Below are 22,041 nucleotides of genomic sequence, written 5' to 3'. Positions count from 1 at the left end.
AATGTACGCTCTTGTTTTTGGCTTCATGAGACCTTGTTTTTGCTTTTGGGACTTGTCTTTCATTGTGGGATACTTAGATGTGTGGGTAAAGTGTTTGTATTCCAGAGGCTTAGGAAGGGATTTTATGGTTTCCTTATTGTATAGTCATGTTGTCCCTTTGTTGGCAATTGTTCAAGTCTTGCATGTTTATGGTGCTAGATGATATTTACTAGCCTACTTTGGATACTGCATGTTGTTATCTTATTCTAGCAAGAGAGGCAAAAATTGCTATAGTATGTTGGTGTTTTGCCATCCCGTGTCATCCAGTTTGATCCTTGGAGTTGCTTGGATTCCTAGGTGCAATGTAGGGGGAGTGGCTTTCATTGGGGGTCGAGACCCAAAGTGGTCACCAGGGTAACTCAATGAGAGTTTTGTAGTCAAGTGAAAACTTAAAATAATGAACTTGGGTGGGTAGCTAGATAACATTAATAAAGATTAATTCTTCTTGCCTCTCTTACACTCAGGTGCTTGTATAGAGCTGAGGCAAGTAGAGAAGGGCCTATAATGGCTTCCACCAATCTTGTTCATCTGAAAGGTGGGTGTGGTCCACTAGTGTTTGTATGGGGGCCTGGGGTCGTGAGAGGTTACTAGGGTAACCCAGGATGGGGGTCAGGACCTAGTGAAGACCTACCAGGGTAACTCATGACAACCTAGTGATGACACTCTTCCCTATTGCTACCTAGTGGTAACTTGCATCTTTTGATTCCTTTTGTTGATTGTTTTATGGAACTCCAGAAGCGACTGGTTAACTTATGTTGGTTTATCCTTTTGTGGATTGTTATGGGCCTCTAGAAGTGGGTTATTGACTTTGGTGTCTCCTTTGACATTACTGTTGTGAGTCTCTTGTGGATTATGTATTGTTGAATTCTCTTGTGAGCCCTTGTGTACTATGTTTTGTGGATTCTCCTATGAGTCTCTTGTGAGTATAGCTTTGTGGATTCTTTTGTGGTTCTTGATTGGTACCTTTGTATGTTTATTGGTACCACGTGGTTGGGTGGAGTGTTATTCACACCCATTGGGTTTTGGCTCTTTCGGCAACATGTTCGAGGAGGCTCGTGAAAAGATTGAAGACTGTTATTATTGTACCAGATTCATGTATTCATCCCATCATGGGACTCTTGGAGATTTGTATGTTGAAGATCCATTGTAATGTATTTGGTGTTCTTTTGTATAATCTTCAACAATGTAATATGTATCTTGTACCTATGTAATTGAGCAATGTTGTTACTTGTATAGTAGTTCCTTGTTGGGTTAAGGATGATGTTCAACCTTGTGTTGCATCGTTATGGGGCCTTGAGGATGGTTGCTAGATGTTAAATGTGTGTCATTATTCATCTTGATGTGTGTATCTCTATGCATGTGTAATGTAATCCTTTTTTAAAAAATAAAAAAATAATTCACTTTTTCATTGTCTTTTTTTGTTTAATCCTCAAACTAGACGCGAGGGTAACAGACTAAGACTAACAACACGAAAGACCAACATGATTAACATTGACTCAACCAAACAACTAAAGTACAAGGATACCTGACAAGGATCTTGTCCCGTAGGAATGGTGGTCACACAAGGGTCTAACTGATAACTCCGATTTTCCACTTTACCATTGGGTAATAGAGCACGCTCAAACCCAAAGATTTGGGTGGAGTTGATGCTCGGTACTTGCAGTTGCATCACAAAGAAAACGCACACATATACATCTAAAATGAATAGGCACACTAGTGGAGGAGAGTCGTGACATTCCATCCCTCCAAAGTGGGTGATGGTAGATCATCCCCTCGCACCCCATACAAACTCGAACTCATACAAGACGATCACAAGATATAACCCATACTTAAAGTAGATATGTCAATCCAAGGTCAGTACTTAAACATATTATCTAACATCGTATTCTAGAACCACGATAAAAATAATCACATTAGAGAGTATCATCCAATCATATAAGCCATATAAGAATTCAACCAAAGTCAAGCTAGCTTAAACAGAGTTTGACCGAGGGAGGGGCATTACAATTGGCACATGATAAATTGGATGTCAATATTAAAGATTTGTTTCATAGCAGAGATTCTTGTTAGTGGTGGCTTTAGATTGTTGATGGTTTTTAATTACCGTCAACATTGGATTATGGATAGTAACAAGTTATTATGCCATCTAGTGCCCTATAGTAAGATCAATGGGTATTGAGTACCCTACTAATGTCTAGATTAACTAGTACAACCTATGACCAAACAATATAGAAAAATTTAAATAAAACCTTTAAAACATCAAATATACCTTTGTACCAAGAGTTTGATCCCAATATATGCAATGACACTAACACTACACAATCATGTAGAATATGCCATTATGTAGCTCTAAGCCAAGTTGTTTGATTTGGATGAATTTTGTAGTCAATTTCTAAGTTTTGGGGCCTTCTGGATGCAACAACAAGGTTAGATTTGACCTAAAGTACTTTGAAAGGTCAAGTACTTGCTACATGGAGCAAGCACAAGATAAAAAGCTAACTTTTGTGGATGCCTTGGACTCAACTATAAGCTCATAATTGCTCCAAGAATCTATGAAAATAACTTGCAAAATAGAGCCACAAGAGAAACTCCCCAAAATCTGGTGTTTCTATAAATCTTGTTATGATTCTCTAGGTCATCGTTCAATGCAAAATAAAATTGTACTCAACTTTCAAGAAAGTACAAGATTTGTAACCTAGATCTCTAAGAAGGCTAACAAGAATCAATCTCATAGGCTTTGCTACCATATAAGATTTGGCTATGTAGATAGCCACCCAAAGTCAAGAAGCTTCAATGAAAGCACAAAAAGACAAACACAATGTACTTAAGCAAGCTTATCCTATCGTAAATGCATAAATTAATACAATAAATGCAAGAAAATAAAACAATGTAGGGGTAACTTGTAGCCCAAGCGATCTGTAAGGTTGTGTTAAGGCATTGGGTTCTCGTTGGCCGAGCTAACCCGACGGGTGTGGCTTGCAAGTTGCCACACCCATCCCTAGGGGACTAATCTCGCCTCATCTCGCCTCATTGGCACCCCCAACTTGGGATTAAAAATAAGCCCAAAGGAAGGTCTAGTAGGAATCGATGGGATGAGACGCAGGGATACCCCTAGGTCATAAAAGGAAAATAATAAAATAATGCACCTAATGATTACGACCATTTAGAACATCAATAGATGGAATTACTAGAGAATACCCCTCCTTGGTACTATTTTTTGTGTAAATTGGCATTTATTTGAAGAATCTATAAGAAAAAGATTATTAGTACAACAATTATGTGATATTAGGCAAGCTTTCGCCAATTGCACAAGAAGCAAAGATCATAACACATATACATACCTAGTAATATTAATGTTTGAGATGATAATTTTATACTTCTATAGTGTAGGTTATACATAGAAGAAACTAATGGAGTAGTTAGCCATCAAATATCATTCATATGTGAGTAAGTTTCAAGTATTGTATCTAATTATTATTTGGGGAAATTGGTTATCTTATACAAGTTGACTACTTGAGTAAGGCGATCATAGAAATGTGAGAATAAAGGGATTACTTGTACTCATATACATGTTGTGATTGGGATCATTAGGGATACCTCTATTTGCATTTGACAATGTCACCAATCCTTTCTCTAACAAAGAACAAGGATTTGATTATCGGGTTCATCATGAAACATCCACAATTTTCTTATCAAGACCATCAAAATTGATTACAATCCATGACAATATCTAAACAACATTTGAAACATACCATTTTCTTTACTATAATTGTCCTATTAGAAATTGATCTTTACTATAAATTGAAAAAATAGCCATCATAATTAATTAAACTTTGTTAAAGACTCTCATGAGACATTAGGGGCCAACTCATCGCAAAGATCAAGATTATTCATACATTACAAAGGACAGTAGTTCACATATATAATTTTGTCATAAGCATTTTGATTACTTCCTCCTCTCTTTGACATCTCTAATAGGGTTGTACATATTTTTTAACTGGATACATGGCATGAATCAAGGATGTAAATATTGCCAAAATATCATGCAAATCGCAATTTATCACGAGTCATTTGGCAGAACAATTTAATCGTCATTTAAATCGCATGCGATTTATTCGCAAAAAATCGTGATTAAAACCTAGAAACTCGGCAATTGGCATAAAGAAAAAAGAATTTAAAAAAAAGGCCACGAACCCTAAAAGGTAAAAAGGGTCGTGCGGAATGAAGAGAAAAGGGTTTTCTTTCGGCCTCAGAAAACACGCGACTGCGGCTTGACTTCCGGCTCCACGACTTCCCTCCTCCCCAACGATTGATGCCTGACATCCCTTGCAGTCGCGACTTCTAGGTTTGGCTCGATTTGCCATTGTAAAGTTGAACATCAACAAATATTACGCCATGTCTTCTAAAGTTTCACTTTTAACTTTTGATAACTGAGTCTATATCACACAGTTGAGCTATATTTTACAGAATTTAAAAAAAAAATGATATATCTATTATCATTATCAACTGAGTCTATATCACACAGTTGTGTAATATTTTGCTTTGAGACTGTTTAGCTATATTTTACAGAATTTTTAAAAAAATGATATATCTATTATCATTAATAATTAATAAATTATCATATATTAGTTTGCAATCAATTAAAATAAAAATTAGGTAATTTGTGAAGTGTGAACTATGAACGATAAAATCTCCTTCCCTTGTACGCTGAAGGAGATATATTCAAAAGTAAACACAACCAATCAAAAGTTCAAAACCTTGTAAACACTAAACAGTATATTATAATAAAACAGTAAACACTAAACACAATCAAAAGTTCAAAACCTTGTAAACAATATATTATAATTAGTAATTAGTAATTAGAATTTAGAATTACACAACTCCTGTTTCACATAACCTTCGATTTATATTACATGATTTACAATAAACCTTGTGATTTATAATTTTATATTACACAACAGTAAACCTTGTAAATCATGCAATATAACTCATATTTCACATTTTCATTTCCTTTTTTCTTCAAGAACACAAGATTAAAAATTTATGCTAGAAGTTAGACCCAAAGCCACAATTTAAGAACCAATGCCTATGAACTAAACCAAGGATTCGGGAATAAAGGTGAACCGTGAAAATGTAGGAAATTAAGAATAATTGTCTTTTGAAGATGTTGTAAATTTGTAATTGTTGTTAAAAACAAACTAAAACAGATTGTTTGCTAGTTTCTTCTCAATAACTATATATTTCAGAATGTCTGTAATGTGTAGAGTCTAGACTTTTCATTCCATTCCAATATCAGCTAAAGAAAGACCAACATTTTTTTCTTAATGGCATATATTGATCCATGTTTGGTCTCTTTTGCTAGGTTTCTTTCGATTTTTTATAAAAGACAATGGCTTCTACAACTAGAGGTGGTGATAGAAAGAGGGATCCTATGTGAAAAAATGGCACACCAAGTGCAGTGGTAGGAGAGGTTATTTGTAACCATTGCAGGAAAACTATGACCGGTGGAATATACCGACTCAAATTCACCTTGCACAGATCAGTGGACAAAATATTACGGTATGTGACAATTGTCCATCAGTGGACAAAATATTACGGTATGTGACAATTGTCCTAAAGAGGTTCAAAGGGAGGCAAAAGCAAAACTTTCAGAATTTGAGCAAAAGAAAGCAGAAAAAAAGAGGACATCAAAGAAAATGACAGCCCCAACGAGGAATATCAATTCTACAGAGTCGGAAAATTTTGGGGTGGGCAGCAATACATTTGTTTTTTTCATTCCTCGTAACACTCTTGGTGCACAACCTGGATTGTTAGGTACTTCATGGAATAAGGAAGTGCATCAGCAGACAAGAGCGACAGTGGCTAGATTTTGGATTTACAACAATATTCCATTTAGTATTATTGAGAGTCCATATTGGGAGCAAATGGTTAGTGGATTGACCATTTCTGGTAAGGGGTTCAAGTCCCCAAGTCGTTATGAGTTGAGTGGGCCACTATTGCAAGATGAGGTCCAAAACACACATCAGCTGGTGGAACAACAAAGGAGGAATTGGGAAAGGAATGGCTGCACCATTTTATCTGATGGGTGGACGGATAGTAGGAATAGGACACTCATAAACTTTCTAGTTGCTTCAGGGGGACCGTTGGTTTTTTTAAAATCGATTGATGCCTCAAATCAAGTGAAGAATGCAGAAACCTTGTGCAACATGTTGGATGAGGTGGTGACCGAAGTGGGAGTGCAGAATGTTGTTCAGGTTGTGACTGATAATGTAGTTGCATATGTGGCAATCGATAAACTTCTACAGGCTAGGCATCCGTCATTATTTTGGAGCCCTTGTGTTGCTCATTGCCTTGATTTACTCCTCGAGGACATAGGGAAACTTAGTTGGGTGAAGAATGTGATTGAAGATGGAAGAGAAATCACAAAGTACATCTACAAGCACACATGGATCTTGGAGCTTATGAGACAACACACTGATGGTAAGGATCTTGTGCGTTCAGGAGTCACACGTTTTGCCACAAATTTCCTCAACTTACAGAGCTTATTATGTGCATTGCCCAACCTAGAGAGGATGTTTGTGAGTGAAAGATGGTTGCAGAACCCTTACTGTAGGAAGCCTGAAGCAGAGAAGGTCGTGAAGGCCGTTTTTGATGATAGATTTGCCAAAAGCATGGAGGAGATCATCAATGTAAGTGTTCAAAGTTCAAATTTCAATTGATGATATATTTTTTAATTTTCTAATATTACACATTGCTGATTTTTGTTAAATTTGTCATGTCTAGTTGTCAAAGCCGTTGGTGAGGGTTCTACGGATGGTGGATGAGGATAAAAACCCCATAAGGTATCTATATGAGGTCATGGATAAGGCCAAAGAGGTAATTCAGCACTTGTATGGGTCAGACAGGACCAAATATGAACCCATATGGTGCATAATTGATCGAAGGTGGAACCGACAACTCCACCAACATATCCATGTTGCTGCCTACTATTTGAACCCCAAGTTCTTTTACTCCCGCAATTTCAAAATAGATGAGGAGGTTCAACTTGGCCTTGACACATGTATTCAGAGGTTGGTTCCTGATGAAAATATTCAAGACCTCATTGTTGATGAGTTGCAGAGGTACAAGAAGGAAGATGGGCCATTGTTTTCTTCACCTATTGGTATTCGTAAGAGAGACACCCTGCTGCCAGGTAAAAAAAAAATATGCTCTTAAATCTATTTTACGGTTTAACTTTACCATTTATTTCAATCTTTAAGTTTATAAAAATATTTACCAAGTTATAAATGCCAATTTGTATGCTTGCAGATCTGTGGTGGGAAGATTATGGTGCTACAACGCTTAATCTTCAAAAGCTTGCAATCCGCATATTATCTCAGCCTTGTAGTGCTTCTGGTTGTGAGCGCAATTGGAGTGTCTTTGAAGCCATTCGCACAAAAAAGCGCAATAGGTTGACTCAGAAGCGCTTGAATGACTTTGTATATGTGCGGTACAACCTTCGACTGCATGAAAAGAGGGTACAAGGGAACAATTCATATGACACACTTGACATTAATGAGATTGATCCATACACGGCGGATTGGATTGTTGAACCTGATGGTGCTACTGATGACATTGATGTGGATGCATTTATCACTGACGCTCAGTTAGATGAGATGGAGAGGGAGGCAACTGAATGGGCGACAGAAGTGGCAGAACGTGAGGAGGTGGGAGATGAGTTTGTTGATCCAAATGAGGTGGATTCATCACCGGTTGAGGATATTGCAGCAGCTGCTGCTACTGCTGCAACACCATCTACTTTAGCACCCACTCAGCGGCAACAGAGTTTTTTGAGCTTTAGTCTCAAACGCAATCTATGATTTCCAGTTTTCAATGATATGAAACCCTGAACTTGATATGTATTCAAACTTCATTGATTTGTTTTGTGGTCTAGGCTCTACAATATGGATTTGACTCAATCGTATTTACTATTTAGAACTTGAACTTGTTTTTTTGGTATATCTATAATATATCACTTTGCTATATGCCATATGGTATGTATTTGACTCAAAGTTTCAAACTATGATTTATATATGATGGAAACCAGTAATATGTTATTGTGTTCTATAAATTTAATGTATACATGTGTTTTTTTAGAATATTTTAAAAAAATTATATATTTTCAAATGTTCGATAATTTTGCCGATTTTTCCTCGATTTTTCTTAAATTTTCGGCCAAAAAATTTATTGCCGATTAAAATATTTACATCTTTGACATGAATAACCAGTTTGACACACTGTAATCAACACAGAATAAAGTATAAAACCTACTAGTAATTTTATAACTATTTTATTGGCACACTGCAATCAACACAGAATAGCGTAGTTTCCACAAAATGGCCATAGAATTCCCAGTCAATCTATCTCTTTATATTTTGCTGTATTTGAACAACAAATTTCTAGCCTTTACTACAGTTGTTTTTGTTTGAATGTTGTATCAATTGTATGACAAATTATGGCAAATTTGAAGCCTATATCCCATTAGTTTTTATTCATAGTCAGCATTTAACATTTGCAATTAATTAATTTGAATTGTGCAGGCATGTCTTGAGTGAAAAATATTCAGCAGAGGATATCTTATGCATTGAAACATGTAGATATTTTTGGGGTTACAGACATGTGCATTTATAATTATTGATGATTTTAGATAAGTAATGATATGGACTTATTCCTGTGAGAAGGAATTATTGGATACAAGGCTGCAATCTTCCATCAATCATAACTTTGAAGCCATTACATTGTAGATGTCTTAATGAGTGGTATCAATCAGCAAGTTAATGTCTTGCCGAATAAGAGTTCTATTTGTTACTAGAAGTAACAGTCCAGGACAAATCAAATTCTTTTCCTATAGGAAGAGCTAATCCACTCAATTCTAGAGCATTGTTTTCGATATGGTTGCTGCCTTTTTTACTTGATGTGGAATAAGTAAATCCAAATGTTGATGAAGAATAAAGCTTTCCATTGAGCTCAATAACTGATGGAGAAGAATGAGTTGAAGAAGAATGTCCCAACACCATAATCTTCTCCACAGTCCACCCTTCCTCCAAAGCAAATTGCCCCATCTGCACCTTTGTCCAAATTCTAACTTTCTTCCCATCAGACTCACCATACAACTTCACATAAGTCGACTTTCCATTTTCCAACTTCATATCCAAATCCTCACCTCCATCAAGATACAACTCCCCTTGCGCATTTCCGCCATTAGACTCAAATCCCAATGGAAATGCAACCACCAAAGTAAAAGGAGTCTTCATAGCCTCCTTAGTAGTATACCCACCTTGTTGCATGGGCAAAACCAAACCCTCATAGACATGAACATTAATAGTATCAATAGGAGCATCCAGTGTGATATACTCTCCCTTGGACATCAAGGCCAGGGACATATCATTCAAGCTATACCAACTTCCCTTGGGGAAATAGGCATTCACCTTGGTAGTCAAATTGTGCAACACAGGGGACACAAGAACTCCAGGCCCCACCATCATCTGAGTGCCTATACCATATGTAGTTTCATCCTCTGGGAAAGAGAAAAACAGGGGTCTGGCAATGGGAGCCCCGGTCACATGGGCATCATAGCCCAGAGTATAAAAATAGGGCAAAAGGCGGTAGCGCAGGCCCAGAGCTTTGCGGGCTGATTTGGCTACAGAGTCCCACAAGTAAAGCTCTTGCCGCTTGCTGGCCTGATTAGAATGATCTCTACTAAAAGGATAAAAAGCCCCCAATTGAATCCAACGCCCACAGAGCTCCTCACCAGTGCCTCCAGTTTCATCTGGATAAAACCCACAAATGTCTGAACCCACCATTGGCATCCCAAACATCCCAAAGTTTAGGATTGTGGAGATTGAGCGACTTAGATCCTCCCAAGTAGCCTTGTTGTCTCCTGTCCAATGAGCCCCATATGACCCTGAGCCCACAAAGGTGGATCGAGTAAGCACAAATGGGCGCTTGTTGAGCAAGTTCTTGAGAGCACCATGTGTGGCAATGGCCTGTGAGAAACCATAGAGGCTGTGGGCATTATACTCTAGGACGCCATTGTAGTGAACAGAGCTGGTTGCAATGGTGTTATAGCCCAATGGGGCACTCTTCCCTGAGCAATTGATCTTGTAAGGGGGATCGTCCCAGCGTGTGTTAGTGATGTTGATACAGTCCAGGCAACATAACCATCCTTGAGGGCCCGGACAAGGTTTGTTCTTTGGGATGGTGCATTTTCCGGAACAGAAGTTGGAGACCTCGTTCATGTCGATCCAGAGGCCATCTACAGGAACCATTTTGTGGAAACGCGAGATTTCGTCTGCCCAGAAAGAAACTGCTCTGGGATTTAGGAAGTCTGGAAAATAGACGGCACCCGGCCATACTTGACCCATGAAAGGTTGTCCATCATGCTTTATGAACACGTCTGCTGCCATTCCTCGCTGAAAGACACCGTAGGTTTCATTTACATTGATCCCTGCACCAGAAACGACCACAAACCAGATTTGTTCATATTAGTTTTTATCAAATCGAATTAATTCATATAATGGGAAAATGCATTTGTCAAAGCAATTTTAAATCAGCTTTTCTTTTCTTCTCTGACTTTCTATTTTCTTATGATAAATCATAAATACGACATATGTTAAAAAAATATATATATATTTTTTATTTTGAATCACACATATTTAAATATATAAAATCTGAATTATATAATCAAATAAATTGTCCTACTCTTATGGCCTCACACCAATCAGACATTTTTGTGATTTTAATGTTTGAAATGCTAAGACCTTCGCAAATCGTGTTTGGAATATACTCTTTTGTGTTTTATTGTTTGTTAGAACTCTCACTGTACATAATAGGCTTCCAATGGTATTTTCTTAGGACCACACTTTCTAATATGCAACTATACACATGTACAGATAACAATAAAAAATAGCATCCCAAGATTAACAAATGTCAAAATAGCTTTTTTGATCATATGGTATTTTCTTAGGACCACGCTTTAGCATAGTTGAAACTTAACAAATGTCAAAATCACATCAAAAATGATCATTAATAAGTTGCACATGTATCAATAGCTGATCACTTTTTTGATTCATAATTGGTTCATTTGTGCACCATTGTCAAGATATTTATGCACAACTACTGGGACATTTGTCCACAAATACTGGCAATTTTGAGTGGACAGTCAGTGGAACATCTTTAAATAAAGCATTAAGCGATACTTTGAAATGTGTACTTTTTGACCCTTATGCACATAAGTGATCCCCACAACATGTGTCTTATTACCCAAAAGCCAGAACCTTAGCTATAAGCAGTTAAGTTGCATATGGAGACAACAATGAAAAAATCGTGAAAATCTGATGTGTTGTTTAAGATCTATAGATGCACAAAGTTAGCTATAACCACTAAAAGTACACTTCCCCTATATTAACCTATTAAACTAATTTATTTTAAAATGGCTTCTACTAAAAACACTACTTAAATATTACCTACTTTCAATAGTCAATAATCAATTGCAACTTTACATTAGTGGAAGAGCACCAACACTTGAGAATGTATGGATTGCTGTGAGGGTTGTTGATATTTTTTGCTCCAATAATAGTACAAATAAAAACTATTGTTTGAAACATAAAATATTACTTTTTGTGTGTTTATATATTAATAATTATAATACATTGTATCAATAGTTGTAACTTTAAAATTGTTATTGATATGAAATGTACCATTGGTTGTAAAAAGCAACCAATCACGTGATGCCGCATCAATTGCACAAGTATAGGGGCCTCTTTTGCACATCTATTGGTCTCTCTTTTTTGAGGGGTTGTTTTGGACACCTTGGCAAAAAACATGCTGATGTGGCACCATACTTGATGATGTGGCCCTGAAACCTTAGTTATAAGCAAGGGTCTTGCCAAGTACGCTGATGTAAAAAAATTGAGAGTGATTTGAAATTTCCATATAAGATTTTGAGAAGCATAAAATTAAGATGTACAACTACTAGATCCTCTCACTTATATAATTTTTTTTAAATTAAATGAAAAGATAAAAGAATCCTAATTCCTTTAATTTGAAAGCAACGTGCAAGAAATGTACGTGTGAGACGATTTTTGTTTGCATAGACGACCAGGACTAAGACGCGTCGACATTGAAATTGGTCGTAGCCGGCAATAATAATATGATGCATGTGAACTCCATTACTTCCGCTTAATTTGCGCTTGTCACCTTTCTCCAAATGACAATTTTGCTATCGTTCGTCTTTTACATTTATATGAATCAAAACAATCAAACTGATAACGACCCAAATATTGTCACATGCTTGGGTGGGGAGTGGGGCCAAACACAAAAAGCATGACCAAATGGTTGCCCCATATTCGTCGCAAATAAAGCTACCGCACTAGACGACAGAGGGGCCCACATTGTCACAAGATTTTTCAAGGCTAACGATGATATTTTTTTATTTGTCATGCTTTGTATCCTCCGGTCAGACTTAAGAGGAAGAAACAGGGTATCGAAGGAACATTTTTCAAAAAAATCGTCAACGAGGAGCGTGCAATGATAGGCACACTACAAATCGAGCCACTATTTTAACGCGGGAAAACTGTGCACACATTTTTTGCAGTACCGTATGGTAGTAGTTAATTTTTAGTCGGACAATCAATTTTTTAGGGCATATGGGCTGCCTGAGAAAAGTACTTTTTGCCTAAGGGAAGGCGTTGGTGTAGATGAGTTTCCCACAAGACCTATGAAAATGAATCTAGATTTTGACATTAAAAGTATGGGGCCATTATTTTATAATTTTATAAATATTTAAAATTTTACATTTAATGATTGTCGAATGGGTTGAGTCTATTTTGGTTTCAAAACGGACCTTTCGTACAACATGTTAGCGACAGGTTAGTCAGTCGCAGCCATTAATTGCAAAATCGACAGGTGTAAAACATGCGACTAACACGCGTGTTAGTCAATCCATACTGTCGTTTTGGAGCCAGAATAGACGCGTCCTATGGAATGATGATAGAATTGCTTGTTTCTAGTAGATGAGTTTAAATCAATAGTCATTATAGTGGTGTCATACATTTAAGGTCATTGCTCATTCGTGTGGATCAGTAGTAAAAATTTAATACAAGATCATTATTTTATTGAAGATCAAATTTTAACAATTTTCATGCAACAATTTCAGATGCAAAAGCTATCTTACACAATTGAATTCAAAGTTACATGATAATTGAAGTATGTTCGAGTCACATCAAAAAAATAATGATAGTATGTGGTGACATATAAGGCAAACAATAATACATGCTTTAATTTGCATGTACAATCTAGCCTTTTTTTGAGCTTTTTTTGACAACTCAATAAAGACATTACTAAGTAAAACACTAAACAATAGCTTTAAGCTCTTGATGACATGTGAAGACACTTTGGTTGGAATTCAATATACTATTTAAGAACTTGAGGTGCACAAAACTAATGTGTATGGCTACTAGATCCTCTCACCTTGCATTACAAACCTAGTTACCTAAATTGACACTATGAATCAAAGCCAAGAATCCCTTTTTTCTATAATCTAATTAATATATAATAATAAAAAAAATTTATTAAATTATTATCTTTTTTATAATCTAATTATTATTTATAAATTTAAAAATAATAATAATAATCAAATGTCCTAATAATATTGATTGTCAATAGTGGCATGATGTGATAGTTATGTTGTGGTTTTTCCTATCAAGATTCAAATCCCACTGAAATGGCTATTGAATACCTAAAATGTACCAAATATTTATTATAATATATTTATAATATATAAAGGATAATGATACATTGATAAATGTACCAAACATCTATTATAATATATTTATAATATATAAAAGATAATGATACCTTGATACGGATAATCATCTCTACCTCACCTTCACCGAAATCCCATTCCCTAAACTCACATTAAAACACCCTCTACCATAGAATTAAATATCATTGCCTCTCTTGTACGTTAAATAAATATAATGACCACAAACGTCAGTTTCCTAATGAAATCTGCCTCTGTCAACACTTTTTATTTTTCTGCAATCAAATCTCGGCGAAAATGTCTTCCTAAAAAAAATTATATGCATTATTTCGCGCAACTATAAAATTGGACTTCATAAACTCTCTCGATTAAAAGAATTTGCTCTTGAAAGATACAAATCTTTAAATCCACATTAAAAATAACTGACATCAGATATAAATAAATTTTATTCAGTTATAATCGCCTGCCATAACTAAAAAACGTTGTACGAAAAAATGTGGGGTAGAGATGGCATACCGGGGTCGATGAGAACAACATAATGAAGACCATCTGCGTGAATTTGATCGAGGAACGGACGCAGCTTATTTTCAGGATAATTGACTGGATCGAGAGTAAAATCTTTGGCCGCATCCATGTGGTCGTCATCATTCCATATAACATCCAGAGGAATTTTTGATTTTTTATAATTGCTCACCACGTTTGCTACATCGGAGACATTCTTGTATCCCCATCTGCACTGGTGAAAACCTGCAAACACCCATTAAAATCATTTACTAATAACATAACTAAAGCCATTCCAACATTAACCCTTATTCAACAAAGCTCTGCTCATGTGGTGACTGTCAAATTTAAAGCCACTCCAATTCACTAGGTTTAAGGAATTCTCAAATTTTGGTTAAAGATTAGGGGATGAGCACTAGATACTCTTTAGAAGTAAGAACAATAAATATAAAGTCATATGACAATGGAAAAAAAAAAAAAAAAAATCATCAAAATTTGATGATTTAAGATCTTTGGATAAACAAAATTAGCTCTAAACTTCAACTATATTTTTTCTCACCATAGCTTGGAATGGCTGATATAGGTCTTTCTAAAGACCTCATAAATGTAACGTGATGCAGGGACCATATGAGGCAAAAGGATACGAAGATCAGGCAGAGCCTGCGTGGTGCAGGGCTACTGGGGGATGGACCGCTGAAATGACAGAGCCCCAACATAAAGCCAAATACATACTCTGACACATTCCTTTAACAAGGTAACAGTATCCTTGGATCCAATTTGACTGGATAAGCCAGATCTCCCAACCCAAAGCTGGTTCTGTCGGATTCTTTTTGCAAAAGTAAAACTACCCAATCAATATAACTCCCTCCAAAAGTAAAACCATCCAATCAATATAACTCCCTCCTTCTCAACTTCAGCTTTCCCTAATCCCCAACATCCCCAACATTTTAGGTAGTTTTACTGAAATGCAACTTCTAAGCCCAAAAGAAAGCTTACTATTGCACTGAAAGTTCTACTATTTTCATTGTTTATCACAGATAAACAGCCACATGACTAAGAATCTGATTAAATAGAAATTTCAAAATGAAACCTATGAATCAGTATTTGAACTGCTTCAGTCAGGCAAAGAAAATCAATAAAATATTTTGTTCATTATTCTAATTAGATCTGCACAAAAGCATAGAGAAAGGAAAAATATAAAAATGCCACATATAAAACCTACTTCACATTAACACATTCCCTACATCTCGATACTAGAAATGGGATCTCATTATCTATTCTAAACAAATCTGCAAACCTGAAGCCAAGGGAAAATCAAATCCCTGTATCCCACTTGAAATATTAAAGAAATGATAAAATCCAACATACCTACCAGATCTCCTAAAACACAGAATCCAAAATATATTTAACCCAAAATCAGAATTACTACATTCCAATGGTAAACAAACAAACAAACAATTCAGTCACCTAATACTTTTACTATTGTAGATGATTTGCAGAATATGTTAAATATTTGGAACCCAATACAATACAATGAGAGCAGGGCATGTACGGACATACCATAAGCCCAATAAGGCATTGCAACTGGACGTCCTATGAGCTCAGTGAACTGCTGAACCACCTCTAATGGAGCCGAACCTGCAAAAAAGTAGAAGTCCAGCAAACCCCCAATAATCTTATATGTCAGCTTACTACCAGTATAAAAAACATCCATCCCATTGCTGTTCAACAATAGAACTCCATGAGCCAAACCTCCCTTTCTTAAATCCAAGTAAAAAGGATGGGAGCCATACAAATCTGTATTTAAATTATAGGCAGCAATGTCAGTTGTGTAAAGAGTATAAGCTTCATTTGGAACAATCTTAACCCCATTGGGCTGTGTGCTCTCTCCCAGCCCATACAATGAAGCTGATGTGGGAAGTATAGTGCTGATTTCCAAGTACTGATCCTTGAAAACCAAGCTGCCATACGAGGAGTTGAACAGGACTTCTCCATTGGATTTGCGCTTGATAGCAAATCCAAATGGGTTAATTGTGCAGGAGAAGATCAACTCATTGCCTGAGAACTCAGAGAATTCATACACTGGGTTAGTTGTTTTGGAAATCTGGCTTGCTCCTAGAGCAGGTGCTTGTGATCTAGGAAGGAGGTCATAAGGAACTTCCCATCTCTTCTTCTCTGCATCGGTTATCTGAACTCTTACCCGGTCCCCCGTCTCATGCCTGCATTACAATCTCACTTCATCAGTCCTTTGCTCAACCCAAAAGGATTAACAGAAAGATTTCAGATAAGAAGCAGATAAGACTCAAGGCCAGATACAGTTTAAGTTAGTGCAAAGAGGGGATTCCTCAGCATATTGATCAAAATGGCAGTAGCAAAAATTTGCTAGTGATCATGAAGTACATCCCATTCACATCTATAACTCCGCCTTGAACCATCTCTCAGCATGTTAGTCTTAACTGACTTAACTAGATAAAGATGTCACCACATATACCCAATACATTTACAAGTAAATCGATCAAACAGACCCGAAACATCAAAACCGCCCAAATCAGATTCACTGTAAAAGTAAATCAGGGGATAATCCATCGTACCCAAATCATTGAAATCCTCAACCCAAAATGGTATATCCATCTAACTAATTATACCAGTAATCCACCTGCATCCGGATTCCTATGCATAACAAACCAAAACACATTTCCACAAGTTTCCAAATAAGGATAAAGAAAACCTTTTATAAACCCAATGCATAACAGAACATCCCTAAACCACGGTGGTTAGTAGCTACAAACAAAAAACAATGAATCAAATCCTGAACAAAACTTCGGCAGACTAGACACATGAAAAGCCAAATATCAGAACACCCAAACAACAAACAATCAAAACTCAGATGAAACGATCACTTTCATAACATGGAGATGAAACCCAAAACATATTTGAAGTTGAAGGGAAAACCCCAAAAAAACCAATGCATAAGCAACAAAGGCGCAAACCATACTTGACATAGAGTCGAAGTGTAGGAATATCAGGACCGTATGTATCAGTATTTCGTATGAGTTCCAAGCTTCCAATCATGCTCCCATCAGGCCCATTACCGATAGAAGAAAGACGGTAACCATGGCCAACCTCCTGACAGTAACCCACAGCCCAAAGGCTGTGAAAAAACACCAAGAATGCAACCAGGTGAACCATTGTGGTGAATGTAGCCATCTCTGCTGCAGTACCCTGCCTCCTATATATAAGAATTAATGGCGAATCAGGGAGATTAAGAAATTGGGATTTACAGTAAAATGATGATTAATCTAAGACCCTGACACGTGAGCTTGTCGGACTATTGTGGGCCAACGAGGATAAGGTTTCGTCCACACTTCTATGCGGATGCCCATAGCTGAGATATGGACCCAAAAGACTTTCCAAGTCGTAAAGAATTGCTTAAAATCTTTTTCCTTGGCTTGTTTTTACTCGCTAGTTTCCTGTTAGGATGATAAAACTTGCTTTTAAGATCTTTCCCTATGTTGTTTTTACTCGCTGGCTTCATTGTCCCGATGACCAATGACTTGGTTTGTTCGCTTTAATTGTTCGGAGATTTGTTTGGATACTCCACGAAAACTTCTACAACTCTATCAGATACGTGCACATTTGGATTCTCCTTTGCAAGCTGCTCTTTCTTTAGGTGTGGAACACATCAGTTCAGATAAGTGTTTCGTCTTTTCTAATTTCCAAAAGTTTAGCTTCTAGCCCTCATCCGCTGCATTAGATGTGGGGTCTTTGTGCCTGAGTTTAGGGATACGCTCTCGTGAATGGATCATGCATTTGTGCAACTGAATTTGATGTTTTATTTCTAGTAGAGGAAGAGTATCATTCATCGTTCATGTTTCAATTACGAATCAATATTTGTTTAGTCGATCTTTAAATTATTAATTTTAAAGAAATCAAAAGAATGATAACTAAAAGTTCATTAATAAATGTCATATGTACCATTAATTGTCCACTTTACTTAAAGTAGTTAGAGTATCCATAGCATGGAAATTTGTGCACAAGTATTGGTCATTTTTTAGGTGGTTCTAGTGCACGGTTATTAGGGCATTTTTAAGAAGATATCAAGTAACACTTTGAAATGACCACTTTTTGATCCTTGCACACATAACGGATCCCACAACGTGCATCGTTACTACTAAAAGTTAAGTCACATATGGAAACAACGAAAAGAAAATTGTCGAAATCCAATGTACCGTTTAGGATATGTGGATGCACAAAGTTAGTTATAATGGTCATAGATATGCTTCCCCTATGGACCCAAAAAAGTTGCACAAGCCCTCTAATTAAACATTCAAATTTTAACTTTTGGGTGCACGAGTGAACGACTATTTATGAATGTGAAATATTTTAATGGGTTTTCAATTACCATGTATTGATTATTCTTAAAGATAGTAATTGAAGGTTAGGCATGCAAGGAGTGAAACGTTTATTAGAACATGGGGGCTACTAGATACTTTTCCCTAATATTATAGATTGTTTTATTGTAAAAAAATTGTCAATATAAAGAGTAATTTAGAAAAAATTAATGATGAGACAAATAATATTAATTAAACAATTATATGAATTATTTTATTACTTTTTGTCTATATTAATAGTTGTAGTTATAATTATTAAAAAAAGAGATGGGTATAATTCAAGAATATCAATTTTTTAAAATTATTATCTTTTTATTGATAATTGCAATATGCTAATGGAATTGAAAGAGTAGAAGATAATATATTTAATATATAAATTTTGAAAAAGAAAGGAAAAATATAGAATAAAAATGGTATACTGGTAAATTGTATGAAGAACTGATGATTTTTTTTTTCTCAAGCTTTCAACTCTATTTGTAATTTCTTTAATTTTTCTTTGAGTTTAAAATCACTCTCCATTTTTACTCTCCACATTCCTACTTCTAAAGTTTGCTTAAATCTAGTCCTATTATGCATGTGTCAACCCACTTACACTTCTCCTTTGACCACATATATCCCATGTGTTTCTATTACATCTCCTTTGTCTACTTGTATGCATTTCATGTAGGTATCATTCTGCATTTGACTACTTCTAACCTTGTTATTTGATCTTCACCACCCAACCTTTTCCACTAATTAGCCACCATTAAAAGTGAATTGAAAAATTTAGAGAATATTATTAATGATTTACAAAAGTATCCAAATGGCGTAGGAGCACCTAGGCTACCATCAAGCCTCTTTGAGGCAAATTTTGAATCTTTTGTGTTTTGAAGTGTGAAAGTTGTAATAAGGTCATTGAGGCCAATGGTTTGTTTGTTGAGTCCTAATGGGGACCAAGTTGGCACATATTGATGAAATTGGCCTAATGTGGAAAATGTGTCTCAATAGGTCAAATATGATGTTTGATGGTGTCTAAGGGTATTTGTGGTCTATTTGGACCTATTTGGATCATAAAAGAGTCATAGGAGTCATGGATCACAATTTGGAGCAAAATTGTCAATGTTGTCAAAAATTGCTCAAGCAACTTTTTGTGCATCTTATAGGTAATTAGGTGTTATTTAATAATACACATTTAAAAGTTGGTTATTTCAATTGGGAGGCATTGGAGGCATTTAAATAGCCTTTCCCATGTTTATTTGGGAGTTGGATGGGTGTGTGTGTATACAACTATCAAAAATCAATAAGAATCTCATTGTTCCCTACACTTTTTCTAAGTTCTTCCACCATGACAGTCTAATAAGAGGCATTTTCATTGAGAAATTCATTCATTTTGCACTGATTGTCCATTGGAGATGAGAGAGGGATGAACTACCTCTGATTTGGCTTTTGTATCATTCAGCTTCGTTGAGTTTTTAGAAAGATATCTCAAATCTTGTAAAATCAATCTAAACCCTCATCTAGGGTAAACCGAGACTGTTAAAAAATGCTTTTATTTTTCTTTCACGTCAAATAAACCACTCCAATGGGTGGAAATGTTTTGTATATATGTGCTTTCTAATGTTTAAGTCTTGCAAGGACCCATGAAGAAATTGACACATGCAATCATGATGGAAAAGGACTGAAATTGACTATCTCGGTCTGAGAGCACAGCGTGTGCATGAGTTTGGATGGTGTAAAGGAAACAAAGGTATTTGGAAGGTTTACAAATGAAGAGAGGGTTGCGTGAAGGACCCCTTGACAAGATCCAAGTGTGTTATGAACAAGGAAGGCAATTAATCCATGGGAGTTTATGACTGTCTTGACCCTTTGATTTGGTTGTCACAATTTGGCAATGTGTTGAAAATTACTGCATTTACATGTTTAGAAGTGGATTTGGTGTAGGTTTGAGTGTCAAGGGTGTGGTAGGATGGATCCCCATCATCATAGTTTGTATTTGAAAAGAGGTAAGAAAGGAATATTCCATTCAAACATGAGTGTCCCTATCTACTACATGATTGTCCCAAAGTACGTTTGATTGTCCTAATAAGCAGTGTGTTGATTGTGAACGAAGGGTAACCATGTTGGGTGGTTGGGTGATTTGAAAACCTTTAGTGGATGTTGAGGAACCCTTCTAGGGGTTTCCAAGGGGTAAATGTGGTTGGAGTATCCATTGTATGTTGGGAATGGAGTTTGGAGACCTAAATGGGTAAGGTGTTGAGTGAGTAACTAGTAGGAAGGATATGGTGTTTGAGTGTTGGGGTTTTGATTTGGGTTCATACATGTTGGTGAGGGTTAATTGAACATGTTCCAATGAATGGATGAGGGCTAAGAAGCATGAGTAAGGTTTTGATGTATTGTACCTTGTGAGGAGTCTTGTGAGGTTTTAGAGGGTTATCACCTTATTGTATAGGTGAGATGGGAGAAAGATCTCCCCTATTGGTTGAGTTCCTTGGATGCTCTGCATCACCGAAGAAGGATTTCACAAGTGAGATATTACATAATTCCCTAGCACGTGATATATTGTATGTCCTTCATCGATGGATTTATGGCATCTAGTTTTACAATGCATATTTGCAAAAATGGCTCATTTATTCACATATGTTAATTCAAAACTACATGTTAATATTATTACTACAAGGATAAATTATGTGCACAAATATTGAGTGACTATACATATGGTTTTATTAGTTTCCTCCTCCTATCCATTCTTTTAGACTTAAAAAATGCCTTTTTGGAGCATTTTCAATGTAATATTGAGGCTAAGAACACAATTGTCAATCTACTAGAATGTAAACAACAAACACATGAAATAATCAATGAGAATGTGGTTAACTTTTGAAGCATAGTGGTTAAGCTAACATTTAATCTATAAAATAGCGAGCTTCAAAGATTCTTCACTAATTGATTGCTTTCAATGATAAAAGAGAAAGTAGTTTTAATGATTATCTTTTATATTACAGCCTATACCATTGTGAGTGTCCCTTGTTAAAAATAATCTTCTACATTATATGGTGTTAATAGAACTCATCACTCCCATGAGTTTCCATAGATATCAAATTTTTAAAATGGGATTAAATGAGGATAGATTTATAAGTTGACAACATTGATGATCATCATACAAACATTAATCAAATAAAACCACAAGTACATAGAGAAATCATTAGCTTGGCAAATCCTCCATGTGCAATATTGAAACAACTAAATACAAAATCAACTTATGACTCTACCTAGACTATAAGAATAATCGATGCATCTAAGTTTGTCCCACTAAAACTAAATATTTATTTTATT

At 36.0% G+C, this 22,041-nt stretch overlaps 2 protein-coding genes across 2 annotated transcripts; one reads left to right on the top strand and one right to left on the bottom strand.

Annotated features, from left to right (window-relative positions):
• The first annotated feature begins 5,735 nt into the window (after positions 1–5,735).
• Positions 5,736–7,898, top strand: LOC131056578 (uncharacterized). The gene is made up of 3 exons (XM_059212711.1): positions 5,736–6,728; positions 6,823–7,231; positions 7,348–7,898. The coding sequence occupies exons 1-3, from the start codon at positions 5,736–5,738 to the stop codon at positions 7,896–7,898; spliced, it is 1,953 nt and encodes a 650-aa protein (XP_059068694.1).
• An 800-nt stretch (positions 7,899–8,698) lies between these two features.
• LOC131056577 (alpha-xylosidase 1) lies at positions 8,699–18,000 on the bottom strand. Its single transcript, XM_057990885.2, has 4 exons — positions 17,337–18,000; positions 15,902–16,560; positions 14,357–14,587; positions 8,699–10,525 (listed from the first exon to the last, which is right to left on the bottom strand). Exons 1-4 carry the CDS (start codon positions 17,546–17,548, stop codon positions 8,877–8,879), a joined length of 2,751 nt encoding a protein of 916 aa, XP_057846868.1. The 5' UTR covers positions 17,549–18,000; the 3' UTR covers positions 8,699–8,876.
• Positions 18,001–22,041: the final 4,041 nt, after the last annotated feature.

The sequence above is a fragment of the Cryptomeria japonica genome, chromosome 2 (assembly GCF_030272615.1).
Source record: "Cryptomeria japonica chromosome 2, Sugi_1.0, whole genome shotgun sequence".
Lineage (NCBI taxonomy): Eukaryota > Viridiplantae > Streptophyta > Pinopsida > Cupressales > Cupressaceae > Cryptomeria > Cryptomeria japonica.
The sequence above is the reverse complement of the archived record's forward strand: the minus strand, read 5'-3'. Positions and strand labels throughout refer to the sequence as shown.

Excerpts from the sequence above, each read along its gene's own strand:
- LOC131056577 (XM_057990885.2), bottom strand. The coding sequence starts at position 17,548 with ATGGCTACATTCACCACAATGGTTCACCTGGTTGCATTCTTGGTGTTT. Across the intron at positions 16,561-17,336 it reads ACACTTCGACTCTATGTCAA|GCATGAGACGGGGGACCGGG; the intron begins GTATGGTTTGCG and ends ATTGTAATGCAG. Across the intron at positions 10,526-14,356 it reads TGTTGTTCTCATCGACCCCG|GGATCAATGTAAATGAAACC; the intron begins GTATGCCATCTC and ends TTTCTGGTGCAG.
- LOC131056578 (XM_059212711.1), top strand. The coding sequence starts at position 5,736 with ATGACAGCCCCAACGAGGAATATCAATTCTACAGAGTCGGAAAATTTT. Across the intron at positions 6,729-6,822 it reads GCATGGAGGAGATCATCAAT|TTGTCAAAGCCGTTGGTGAG; the intron begins GTAAGTGTTCAA and ends TGTCATGTCTAG. Across the intron at positions 7,232-7,347 it reads GAGAGACACCCTGCTGCCAG|ATCTGTGGTGGGAAGATTAT; the intron begins GTAAAAAAAAAA and ends GTATGCTTGCAG.